At 37.8% G+C, this 14224-nt stretch overlaps 1 protein-coding gene across 6 annotated transcripts in view; it reads right to left on the bottom strand.

Moving 5' to 3' along the window:
* PTBP2 (polypyrimidine tract binding protein 2) overlaps positions 1-8037 on the bottom strand; it is an 81326-nt gene extending 73289 nt beyond the window's left edge. For 4 of the 6 annotated variants that reach the window (XM_027058526.2, XM_027058527.2, XM_027058528.2 and 1 more), the window contains exons 1-2: positions 7936-8037; positions 6204-6234 (exon numbers count right to left, since the gene is read on the bottom strand). In XM_027058526.2, the coding sequence (XP_026914327.1) occupies positions 6204-6234; positions 7936-7943 (39 nt within the window). In that variant the 5' untranslated portion in view covers positions 7944-8037. Of the gene's footprint in view, positions 1-6203; positions 6235-7017; positions 7299-7572; positions 7699-7935 lie in introns of those variants that run through there. The other 2 variants (XM_027058530.2, XM_053214502.1) reach the window with 2 other exon arrangements.
* Positions 8038-14224: the final 6187 nt, after the last annotated feature.

Here is a 14224-nt window from a genome sequence, read left to right as displayed (position 1 = left end):
ACCAATATAACCAGAGTTATAAGCTAATCAGTTAACAAGAGATATAATGGAATTAAAACAGTATCCATCCAAAAGATAGCAGAAAAAGGGAACAAAGAACACAAAGCACAAACAGAAAAACAGCAAAGTAGTAGTTTTAAAACTAATCTTATTAGTCAAAACAAGAGAGTGTAAGTTGGATGTAAAAATGGAATTCCAACTTTATGCTATCTACAAAAAACACATTTTAAATCTAAGGACACAAATAGGTTGAAAGTAAAAGAATGGAAAAAGATATACCATGTGAACCCTATTCAAAAGAAAGCCAGAATGGCTATATCATAAAAGTAGATTTTAAAGCAAAGAGTATTACCAAGAATAAAATGGTCACTACATAATAAAAAAGGAGTCAATGCACAAAGAAGACATAGTAATCCTAAACATTCATGTACTAATCATAAACTTAAAAAACATAAATAAATAAATAAATAAATAAATAAATAAATAAATAAAAACTGGAACTGCAAGGAGAAACTTAGACATGCACAGGTAAAAGAGGAAATTTCAATATCCTTCTCTCAATGTGATAGCACAATACACAGAAAATCAAAGACAGAGATCACTTCAACAACATTATCAATAAACAAATGACATTTATAAAACACTACCCAAGAGCAGAATACACATCTCTATCAAGTGCCCATAAAACTTAAGATATATGATATTTGGATCATAAAACAAGTCTCAACAAATTTACAAAGATTCAAGTCTTACAATATGTTCTTTAGCCACAATGGAATTGAATTAAAATAATAGACACATTGGGGCATCTGTAGGTTAAGCACCCAACTTCGGCCCAGGTCATTATCTCACAGTTCATGGATTCAAGCCCCGTATCAGGTTCTGTGCTGACAACTTGGAGCTTGGAGCCTGTTTCAGAGTGTGTCTCCCTCTCTGCCCCTCTCCCACGTGCGTGTGCACGTGTGCACGAGTGCGCGAGGGCTCTAGCTCTCTCAAAAACAAACGAAAAAAAAAATTAAACGAGAAAAGTAACAAAGATCTATGGAACACTCATAATATTTGGCAATTAAATAAATAACATACTTCTCATAACACATGGGGCAGAAAAATGTATTACAATGCATTTTGAACTGAATAAAAAGTATGCATGTCAAAATTAGAGAGATGCAGGGGTGCTTAGGTAACTCAGCTTGGGTAGCTCAGTCAGTTAAGTATGCATCTCTTGATTTCAGCTCAGGTCATGATTTCACAGTTCCCAAGTTCCAGCTCCGCATCCGGCTCCGCACTGACAGTGCAGAGCCTGCCTGGAGTTCTCTCTCTTTCTCTCGAAATGAATAAACTTAAAAAAAAAAAAATCTGAGAGAGGCCACGAAAGCCGTACTTAGGAGGGCAATATATAGGGGCACCTCGATGGCTTAGTCAGTGAAGCGTCCGACTTTGGCTCAGGTCATGATCTTTCAGTTCACAAGTTCAAGCCCAGCTGTGCTAACAGCTCAAAACCTGGAGCCTGCTTCAGATTCTGTGTCTCCCTCTCTCTGCCCCTCCCCTGCTCACGCTCTGTCTCTCCAAAATTTTAATTAAATAAAAAAAGGAAAATATATAGCACTAAACCTCTATGTTAGAAAAGTATCACGTCAACAATACCAGCTTCAACATAACTAAGTTGAAAAAGAACTAAATGCAAAGCAGAAGAAAATTAAAACAGTAGTTATCAATAAAATAGGAAATAGAAAACTCAATGAAACCAAAAGCTGATTTTCGGAGACTAATAAAATCAATAATCTCTAGCTAGACTGACAATGAAAAAAAGAGAAAAGACACAAATGATCAATATCAGGAATGAAAAAAGTGACAGCACTACAGATTCTACAGACATCAACAGTATAAAAAGGTAATTATCATAAACAACTCTATGCAAATACACTCAGTAACTTGGATGAAATGGACTAATTCACACGGAAGGCACAAATCACCAAAGTTCACTTAAGAAGAAATAGATAACCTGAGTAGTCCTGGATCTATTAAATAAACTAAATGTGTCATTTAAAACCTCCACAAAGAAAACAACATCAGGCCCACACAACTTCACTGGTGAACTGCCCAAACATTTAAGAAAGAATAGCATTTAGGTGTTCACCCTAATATCATCACTTCTATTCAGCACTGTACTAAGATACCACAGGAAAAAAAACGGCATCCAGATAGGAAAGGAAAAAGTAAGACGGTCTATGTAGAAAACCTGATAGCGTCTACAAAAAAAACTATTATATCTTAACAAGTGAGTTTGGCAAGAGTGAATAATACAAGAACAATACACAAAATATTTGTATTTTTCTCCACTACTAACTAGAAACTGAGATTTTAAAAATACCATTTATAACAGCACCAAAAAACACTGAAATAGGAATAAATCTGACAAAAATGTACAAAAACTGTACAATGAAAACTAAACACTGCTGGGGCGCCTGGGTGGCTCAGTGGGTTAAGCATCCAGTGCCTGATTTCGGCTCAGATCATGATCTCACGGTTTGTGGGTTCGAGCCCTGCATCGGGCTTCTGTCAGTACAGAGCCTGCTTGGGATTCTCTCTCCCCCCTTCCCTCTGCCCCTCCCTCATTCCTGCACACATGTGCACTCTCACTCTCAAAATAAATTTTAAAAAACCTAAACACTGCTAAAAGAAATTAAAGAAGATCTAAGTAAATGGATAAATTGTGTTCATGAGTGGGAAACTTCAACATTGTCATGATGTCAATTTACCTCAAATTGCTTTTTACATTCAAGTTACTTCCAATAAAATCCCAGCAAGCTTTTCTGTAGAAACTGACTCCTATAAAAACATGAAGGACATAGAAGAGCCAAAACAACTTTAAAAAAAAAATAAAGAAAACCATGATTGCTTGATGTCAAGCCTTAACATAAAGTCACAGTAATTAAGACAGTATGTTTTTGGCATCTACATGGACAAAAATGGGTCAATGGAAAAGGATACAGTACAGAAATAGAACCACTCATACAGATAGCTGATTTTTGACAAAGGTGCAAAGCAATTCAATGAACAAAAGACAGCCTTTTCAACAGTGCTGGAAAAAGTTTAACTCCATACCCCCCAAAAAAGAAATGCACCATATTAAAAAAAGAAAAGAAAGAAAAAAAAAAACTCAAATGCAAAACCCAAAACTATAAAACTTCTATTACAAATCAAAGGAAAAAAATCTTTGTGACCTTGGGTTAGGCAAAGATGGCTTAGACAAGACATGAAAAGCACAAGCCATAAGACAAAAATGGTAAAGGTCATCAGAATTAAAAATTGCTGTTCTTTAAAAGACACTACTGAGAGAATGAAATTACAAATGGCAAAAAAAAAAAAAAAAATCTATGAACCACATATCTGATAAAGGACTTATAACCAGAATGAAGGCTTCTCAAAACTCAATAGTAACCCAATTTAAAAAGTGGGCAGGCAATCTCAAGAGATACTTCAACAAAGATGATATGCAGCTGGCAAAAGAAAACACATGAAAAGATATTTAACATAACAGACATTAATGAAATGCAAATTAAAACCACAAGATTACCACTTCACCCCCTCTAGAATGTCTAGAATCAGAAAGACAAGCATTGGAAAGGATGCAGAAGGACTGGAAATCTCATACCCTATTGGTGGCAATGTAAAATGATACAACCACTTTGGAAAATAGTCTGCAGTTTCTTAAAAAGTTAAGAACATATGTGTATCATATGATCTAACCATTCCCATCAAAGGTATTTCCCCAAGACAAACGAAAAGTTCACACAAAGACTTTTACAGGAATGTTCACAGCTTTATTTACAATAGTCAAAAACTGGAAAAAAACCAAATGTCCATCAAGAGTTGAATGATAAATTGCTGTATATCCATAAAATGTAATACTAGTAAGCAATAAAAAGGAATGGACTATTGACAGACAACACGGGTAAATTTCAAAATAATCACAGTGAAATAAGACCAAATAAAAGGGAAGTACATACGGATTCATTTAAAATTCTATAAAATGCCAACAACCTATAGTGACAGAAAGCAGATCACTGGTTGGAGAAAGAAAGGCAGAGAAGGAAGGGTTACAAAAGGGCAAAATGATATGTTCATTATCTTGATTGTGATAATGGTCTCATAGATGCTGTATACTTAAATTATGTCCAGTTTATTTTGTATCAAATTGAATCTCAATAAAGTTATGTTTTTAAAAGGCAAGATGTGGGCCAGTACATGTGTTATGAATCCATCTGTGTAAGTAAGCAAGGATGCTAATGTTTGATAATATACAAAATGGTAACACCTCAGAGGAAAAAAAAGCACCAAGAAAAATTTAACATAATTACCTACACCTGAGAAACAGGACTGGGATTTGGGGAGACATACCTTCCACTTTGAATTTTTTTAAGGGCACATAGAAATATATATACAATGAGAACTTAACTACTTGTACATATGCATGACTCCAAAGCAAAAATTCTTAACCACTGCCTCAGAAAAGTTCATAAAACAAAACTTCGGTTATTCAAAATTTATATTAAACAAAGGATAAAAAAAATGGTTGGCAATTATTTTTACATCATTTTCCATTTTTTTCTCCTCAAACCACTAATACAGAAACTGGTAGAACCAATAAACCATACCTGGACATCCAATCCTGAGTCTCCTCCTATCTCTGGGCCTACTCATGGTGGCTCCTGTCTGAATTCCTTCTCTCCTCACCCACTGACAGTGAACAACTCAGACTTGGGTTATTCATTCTTTTACAAAATTCCACAGGATACCTAACTATACATTTTACATCTTGCACTCTTCAGCTATTCCCAATTTCAAATCCTGCAACTACCTCAACTTACAAAATAACACTGCCAAATAAAAATGCCTTCCCCAGAAAAAGCTCTTTCCCCCCCAATGTACATAGTAGAAACTCAACAAATAAGCCTAAATATTAAAGCATGATAAGTGGGGAGCCTGGATGGCTTAGTTGGTTAAGCATCCAACTTTTACTCAGGTCATAACCTCAGGCTCAGGTCATGATCTCATAGTTCATAGGTTCAAGTCCCGTGTTAGGCTCTGTGCTGACAGCTCAGAGCCTGGAGCCTGCTTTAGATTGTCTGTCTGTCTGTCTGTCTGTCTCTCTCTCTCTCTCTCTCTGCCCCACACTCCAATGGTGCTCTGTCTCCCTCCCTCTCTCTCTCAAAAATAAATAAAACATTAAAAAAAAATTTAAAGCACGGAAAAGTATCCAGTGTACTACAGGGCAGAGGACAGAAAATAAGCAAGGAAATACAAAATATTCCCTAAAGTATTCTAAAGACTATCACAAAAAATACTGTGAACAGTCACCATCACTATACTAAGTACACAGCCTCTCAAGACTACTCACATTTGAAAGGGGGAAATGTTACTGCATCCAACAAGTATTTGTATATCAGGTTTGGAGTATGTTGTGCCAGGCTTGAAAAATTAAAAAGACAGAAGACAAGGACCATGCCCAAACATGGCAGACAGGTTTGCAAACAAAAATTTTAACATATTATGCTGTTAAAATGTGCAACGATTCAAGGAAATCAAAGGCCTAAGTATTAGAACTAAGGTCTAAAGGAGTAGTTTTCCTGGCCAAAAAGCGAGGGAAAGATTCCAAATGATCTGTACCATAACAGCTATTTTCCTTTAACAGAAAGACAAACCAGCTCTTAACTTCTGACTCTAATTTGAAGCTAATTACTGAAACAAGTTTCGCTTGTTTTAAAGATCAAGATAACTGATTTCTAATGTGGCTCACTACTGACACATTTTAGTCTTCATAATCAAAAGTTAAAAAACACTTAGATTAATAAAATTATATGATTTATGTCAAATCACTTATCTGCCCACTTAAAACCATAACTTCCCCTCAGAAAATTGGGATATCATTTTTATATTCACAAGTCATGTCTGAAAGCATTTTTCATTCCCTGAACACCATTCATACCTAGTTTAGAATGTTCTCACAGACTTTCTAGAAAAACTTAGTTTTGTCTATTTAGATTGTAAATTATATAATCCAACTTTTAAAATTAAATGAAACACTTTACACTTGGGTTTTGTTAACTCTAACTTTCAAAAGCTAACTTAAAAATTTCCATTGATGGTAATAGTAGATTCAGCCATTCTGTTTTCATTAGTTGCAAACAATTTTTTCCTACCTTGACGCCAACTGCAACCTCAGTGACAATTCTGTAAAGAAAAAAAAAATAGTTTCAACCTCTTATTCTTTTAATGATCACTGTTGGTCTCTAAAACTTTAGGGTAGTTAACCATTCATAAATCTTCCACTAACCATGCAAATGGAAAACAGATACACAGATGGTCAGTGACAATTCTTTGTACTATTTTAAACTCAGTTTTCTAAAAATTGCTTTCAAACTTAAGATGAAATCACTAAACTCCTGGTATTTTTTAATAACCTATTAAATACCAAAAAGAACAAAACCCGAAGAAACTATAATGCCATTTCCACAAAGCTAGTATACTTAGATTAATAGTTTAAAACTTCAAACAATTCTTTAGTTATCCTGACAGAATCAGAAAACATGAATTCCAGTGCCAACTTTTGCCGTCAATTTTCATGTTAACCTGGGGAAATAGCAAACTTCTTTAGATCTAGATTTCATGTGGAAAATTATCTCTAGATAACCTCTCGGACAACTTAAGTTTGGTGACTTTGTTCACTTTGATATGGTCTTCCCTTAATATCTTTTAAAAACACCGAACTCCAAACACTTAATTAAAATAAACTCATATCTTACAGGACTCTCCATATACTGCCACTGATTCTAATAGATGTACTTTTTAAATGATTCGTTTTTATACCCCCAAATGGGCCCAATACAGCTCTCTTTTCGCCCTCAAGGGTGCCTCCTTTCCAACAATTAAATCATTAAGAGTCTTTTCAGATGTAGAGCATTAAGTACCAGGGAGACCCCGGTCCCGGTCGTTTCCCAAAGCCCTTGCCCTCACCTCACTCAGCATTCTATCTGCACTAGGGCTCTCAAAGATGCAGCACGGTTCTGGCTTTTTGTTTTTCCCGAAACCGGTCAAAGTGGCTAAAAAAAATGGCCCTGTGTTGACTATCTGCTCTTGTTTCTGCCATGGCTGTTGGCCTTTGCCCATGTGACTGATGCCGACCACAAACACTTGGGTTTTTCAGATGATTTAATTTCTGGGCCCTTTTGCCAAGCCTTGAACGTTTAGGCCCCCACAAAAAGGCATTTTTTTCGGTCTCCCGCCCCCACTACCAGACTCAAGTGAAAACAAAGGAGTATGACATCTGCCTTCCCCCTTCCTCCCGCCGCCGCACGCCCTCCCCGCCCCCCCCCCCTTCCCCAGCGGCTCCCACTTAGCTTTCCCCCGAGCTCCCGCCACCGGCATCTCCCCCAGCCTGGGCCCGCCGGGCGAGGCCGGGCAGGTGGAGGACGGCTGGGGTGCACACAGACGCCTTTCTCCCATCCCCTAACAACCCCCACACAGGCCTCTCTCTTTGGCCACAACATTCGCTCCCACAGGCGCGGCTACCCAGGGTTCGGGTCCCAGGTTACGGATCGAAATGGCTCCTAGAGGGGGCAGGGACGGGCCAGACGTTCTGGGGTTCCCACCCCATCCCCCGCCGCCAAGTCCGTGCCCGCTCCCTCTCCGGGGTCGTCGCCCCCGCCATCGCCCCAATGCCTCTCCAGTCTACGAGCCCGCTTTCTTCTCATTTTCTCGACCAGAGCCCGCCGGGGGAAGCGAAGGGAGGGGTGTGTGCGATGGGGCGGGGGTTGGGTAACGGCAGCCCAGCCCTGGGAGGGGCCGCCGGAGGGTTTCTGGCCGACCCCGAACCGGGCCGAAGGAGGGTCCAAATCCCCTCTCACACACTTCCTTCCCGGCCCCATTACATACCCGTCCATTGCCGAACCGGACAAAGCTTCGCTCACAAGAACCGAGCCACGCAGCCAGCGAGACACACAAGCGGCTAGAAAATGGCGGCCAGGGCCCGACGGAAATTGCCGAAGGTGTCGGAGCGCACGGGGCAGCGCGCGGCAGCGGCGGCGGCGGAAAGAGCCGAGCGCGCCGGCGCCCGGCTGCGGGAGGCGAGCGGCGGGGCGCGGGGACGAGGGGGAGTGGGCGCCGTCGCCGCCGCCTCTTCCTCCTCGCGGTCGCGCGCCTGGGGCCCTCCGCCCTCCGCCCTGTGGGCCCAGGCCTGCTGCGGTGGAGCAGGGCGGCCTAGCTTCTTTTTGCACGCGCCTCTGAGAAGTCCCTGATGTCTTTCTTGGGCAGCGTGGATGGAACACCTCTCAACCCTTCACACCCATTGCCCTGGATCTCACGGGGGTGGTCCCAGAACTGCACGACTGCCACCAAGCAGCCTCCACTTTTAAGTCCAAACCAGGTCCCAACTTGGCCACCCTCGACCTACTTGGGCAAAGGAAAAACCATTTTATAGCTGTCCTCCTACGCCATCTTTTATTTGCAGACCCTCTCCATCCTCTCAAACAAACACACACACACACACGCACACAAAACCTTTACCCCACTAAATGAAACCATTGCTTTGTACAAATCAGACTGAACCTAGATTTTTGCTTCCAGACCCTTTTAGTTCCCTGCCAACTGGGAGAGAATGTAATTCTCACCTCAGCTAATGATAATGAGCACTTACAGGAAACACAGTACCTTGGATGGAAAAGAACACAGGTGGAGCCTTGTAATAAAGAGTAGGTATGAAAAATGCAGCGATAGTTAGGATCTACCATTTGGGAGCTCGAAAGGGAAAGTGGGGATGAGAGTGGTGCCTCAGTCTTCATTGGTTAGGGATGGAAGGAACATTGAAATGGGCCACACAAATTGACTCCCTTTTCTGTGTATCTCACAGTCTTCATTTTAATTCTAATAGTATATTGGACCTTTCCTTTAACATGTTTTTCAGGGGCTCGACAAAATTTGAACAAGCATCCATTTTGGGGAAATGTGCTTAGTGGGATGACTCTGGCCAGCAACTTACCGTCTTCTCCATCCATCACCCCGAACTACAACACACACACACACACACACACAGACACACACACACACACACAGGACAAGTATTCTCTGTATTTCTCCAGTTACTCTCAGTGCCCACTCTGGGTCTATACCTCCTACATGCAACCCTGTTACTCCTTTATTGATTGGTATTTCACTGCACTAACCGGTACGTTCTATACAATTCATAAAATAATACTATTTTTAAGGTGGACAGACCTTAAAGAGCATCTTGTCCAAATATTTTGCTATAGAACTCTTAAAAGTATACAAATGTTATTTACCTCAGCGATTGGCAATCCTTAAAAAAAATCTATTTCGGGGGCGCCTGGGTGGCTCAGTCGGTGAAGTTGGGGTCATGATCTCACGGTTTGTGGGTTTGAGCCCCGCATTGGGGTCTGTGCTGACAGCCCAGAGCCTGGACCCTGCTTTGAATTGTGTGTCTCCCTCTCTCTCTGCTCTTCCCCCGCTCATGTTCTGTCTCTCTCTCTCTCTCTCTCTCTCTCTCTCTCTCCTTCAAAAATAAATAAATATTTAAAAAAAAATCTATTTCCAACAATGTCTTTGCCTTCACCATTGACTTACAATATATAAAGGACCCATTATCAGTCCTATCACTTTTCATATATTTGTGGTGTTGTACATGTATTTTCCCTCAACAATTAAATATGTAAGCTCCCAAAGGACAGGAACTCTAGCATAATTTTCTGTATTCTCCATATTGACTCAATCAATATTGATGCATGGTCAAAGACAAACTGTCTCCATGAGGGGAAGCTTGTCTTTAAATGGCAAAAGATATTATAATATTCACAAAACCACGTTTTTCTCTATTTTTTCTCCTAATAAAGTACAAGAGTATGAACAAATAATACTCAATATGATTGTTTATTTAAACCCTCCACTTTCTAGAAAAGATTTAAAGTTCTTTACAAGTCAAGACATATAAAATACTAGACAAAATATCAAAGTCAAAGAAGAAGGAGTAAGACAAATGGACAAAAATATAACATGGAGTCAAAAAGAGGCTAATGTAACAATGTATATCACAAAAACATGTTGATTAAAAACTAGTTTCAGATTTGAGCTCTTTCATTTAGCAGCTGTGTGACATTAGGTATGTTCACTAACTCCTCCAGGAAAAAGTTTCTGTTACTGAAAATATGGGATTTATTACTGAAAATGAAAAAGGGATTTAAAATAGGGACTTCATCCTAGATGGTTGTGAGGTCTAAATGCCTTAATGTATGTAAAGTATCTCTCCAGTTCAGTGATGGGTTATGGTAAATATTCAATAAAGACTGCTATCATCATAGATCTTTTACTTATTATCTGTTATTCACTCGACAAGAAACCGGTAACAAATTTAGCTCTTGGATTGTTAACAATCAACAGTATTCATATAAATAAATCGATATAGAGATTTTCACAAAGGTTAAAGATGTCATTGAAGTAATTAGATTGGCTGGTATCTAGTGGAATAAATCTGGGAAAATGTCATAGATAAGTTTTGAAACCTCATCCAAATCTAAATTTACATGATTTTTATGAGTTAACCATGAGACAGATTATTAATCTCAACATTAGCACATGGCCAAACTTTGTAATATATGACAAGATTATATTAGTGTTTATGGATTCCTAAAAAAAAAAAAAGGTAATAAAAAGTGAGTGCCTGTACAGTATTATTTTCATACCCATATCTTTTTTCAGTGTAACAATTTGTTCTTTCCCTTCTGAGTGGTAAATGTTTTGACCTTTTACAGAGATTTACACTTATGTGAACAATGATTAAATCTAAATTTCAGTGTATGCTAAGACAAAACGAGGTCTAATATGGATGCAATAAAAGTAGGAAATAGGATCTTGTTCATAATGTTCTGATTTTATTCCTGTCTCCTCTCATCTGCATATAGTACCAAAGACTTCCTTTAACGTTTTCATAAAGCTGTTTCTTCTTATGAGAAGAGAGAATAATAATGTGATCAGTTAGATCATTTATTTTTTTGATATTTATCTTTGAATAGGTGATATAAATTCAAAATAGATAAAGTAAATTCCAAAGGTATAAAAGCATATACAAAATGCCCAGAAAGGGTAAATACCTACAGACAAAATGGGTAATAATTGTAAATTAACATAGGTTTCTTTTTAGGCTGATGGAAATGTTCTGAAACTAGATTGTAGTGATAGTTGTACATATACCAAATATACTAAAATTTATTGAATTATATACTCAATATTGGTGAATTTCATATCATATAAATTATATATCAATAAAGCTGTTACAAAAAGAAAAAGCACCTATTTCTTCTCCCCAGCTGCTGTGTTACAGAAGCAACCCATCTTACCAGTTTATTGCATAATGTTCTAATGCATAAATTGATTAGATACATAGTATCTGTTTTTATTTCAAAGCAATAACTACAGTACACATTTCTGCAACTTATGTTTCAACTTTAAAAATATGTCATAGAAATCTTTCGTTACTGGTACATTTAGAACTGTCTCTTTCTTTGTATATGGCTGCATAATATTCCACCAAATGAGTAAATCATGATGTATTTCACTGGATCTCATTGATGAACATTTAGGTTGCCTCCAATTTTAGTATTTACAAATAATTCTGCAATCAATATTTGTGTTTCTAAGTCATTTTATACTACAAACTAAATTCCTGGGTAGAATGCATTTTTAAATTTTAAAAAATACTATCAAATTGTCTTTCAGGTTAGTGAGCCCTTGTGGGGAAATATTAGCAATTCCTATTGTAAGAAAGAGGGCTGATTTCCTTAATATATAAGGAGTTACTACAAATAAAAAAGTCAACAGCCAAATAGAAAAAATAAGTAAAGCATACAAATAGAATCTGAACAAATATTACAGAAAAATAAAAACAAAAATAAATGCTCAGCCCCACTTACAATAAGAGAAATTAGAGATAAAACTGTACTCACGTACTCTTTTCACCTGTCAATGCCCATCTATCTCCTTCCCTAGGAAACATAGCACAAAGCTTCCTGACTACTGAGAAAAAGGATTCCTTTCAAAACTATCAATCTGTGTGAAAATAGATTAAACATGCTTCTAAATACACTAAATTTATATGTCAAAAAGTTTGTTCCCTATGCATTTCTTCTTTGATATCTTCTGGAAGATGTATTTCCCAATGAGGGAATATATCAGTAAAGAAAACATGGTATCCTGGAAGCCAGACATCCAACGTGTAAGAGAGGAGAAATAAATTAGATATTGATCAAAGAACACTCAGGCCAACAGCTACACAGCTATATAGCAGTTCTTGGGTTCCAATATGATAGGAGACCAGAGGGCCCCAGGAAAGATGTCTCTAAGACAAAACAAAGAACTTATATAGACCAAAAATGTCTGACTATATTGAGCAGTTTTGTAATGCTGTTGGCAAGCATAGGGTAAGAAATTAACTCAGATAAATAAAAAGTTGTAAGGAAATAAGTCACAGTGCACTCTATGGATCAGTTGTAAAAAATAGCTATGTCTTCACACAATGCGAGCACTGAATATTAAGAAAATTAATATTATGAAACACTATCATGAGAGGATAGAAGAGAAGTATGGATGTGTGCGTGTGTGTATGTGTGTGTGTGTGGTGGGAATATGAATTCTCATACTCCAAAGTAGAAAGTCAACAGATAATGTCTAGAATTGATAGGTGAGAAAATAGCAAGTGAGTATATTATTCAGAAGCATAGAGGTAAATACCAGAAAAATCAGGGAAAAGAGTTCAAAGTGGTTGTTTCTGGGGCATGGTACTTGGGGATAAGGAAAGGGTGAGACAGAAGAGTATAGTTTTGGTTTTGTTTATTTTGTGATAAACCTTCCAGAACTATTTACTTGTTAAGCTTTGTGCATGTGTTACTTTGATAAAAATACATTTTACATTAAAAAACGAAAGGATTAGATGGCAGTGAGCAAAGGACTGTCTTTGCACAAACATTGCCTCTTTTGTATTCAGCAAAAGTGACTGCTTATCTACATGCTCACTGAAAAAAGCTCAGCATAGCTGGCTGTCCTTCCTATACTGTGCATATAATAGAGATTATTCTTGGAAGAGAACACAATAGTTTGAGTGGATCAGCAGTTTTTAGAATGATCATGCATAAAGAACTAAAGTAGGGAAGAGAATGAGAAAAGTAAAGAAAAATACACAGAAAAGTAAAAGGTGAAAAAACATGCTATATACAAAGGAAACAACGTCATTTTGCTTTAAAATATTGTAAACTCTGAAATGTTATAAATATAAAATCTGCATTATGATTCACGTAGCTTTATGTAAATAGCCACATAAATGATAACTGACAAGTGATTTGCAAATAAAAATGCAGGTTTTCAGCTCATTCCTGGAATGAGTAGCTCTTCCTGACTAAATTCTTCTTTGATAACTTCACAAAGAAAGAAACCAAATAACAGATGGAAACCATCGGCCTTTTCAAAATCTTTTAATATTTCTAAAGTTTTCTAAGTAGTTTGGATACATTTGCTCCTTAACACTGGAAATGAAACACCGAGAAATGAGAGCTGAAAATAGTTCAGATTTGGTTAAATCTCTTAATTATTTTACAATAGATGTCTCTCTTGGAGCATTGTCACCTCCGTCCATGATCCCCGGACCCCCTACACCCACTTTCTATTAGAGAAACAAAGTGGCTTTTTAAGAAAAGAAAGAAGAATATGATTTTGTCCTTATTTAATATTCACAATGAAGTATGTTTATCAAATTTGCAAATGACAGATAACCTGTGTCAGGAAGATAGAACCCACATTCAAGATGATATTGAAAGGAATATAAGGTCTCATATTTAGGTTAAAAGAAACAGCTAAAGGGGTGCCTGGGTGGCTCAGTTAGTTAAGTGCCCGACTCTCGGTTTCGGCTCAGGTCCTGATCTCACGGTTCATGAGTTCAAGCCCCACATGCGGCTCTGCACTTACAGCGCAGAGCCTGCTTGGGATTCTCTCTCTCCCTCTCTCTCTGCCCCTTCCCTGCTTGCATTCTCTCTCTGTCTCTCTCAAAATAAATAAATAAACCTTAAAAAAAATAAACAGCTGCAAAACACTCTACATATTAGGGGATATATGGTTTGATGACAGAACCTCTAAAGAAATCATAAAGCATCGAGCAAAAACAATTACG

This window comes from Acinonyx jubatus, chromosome C1, assembly GCF_027475565.1.
Source record: "Acinonyx jubatus isolate Ajub_Pintada_27869175 chromosome C1, VMU_Ajub_asm_v1.0, whole genome shotgun sequence".
Taxonomy (NCBI): Eukaryota; Metazoa; Chordata; class Mammalia; order Carnivora; family Felidae; genus Acinonyx; species Acinonyx jubatus.
This window is presented reverse-complemented; position numbering and strand designations above follow the sequence as displayed.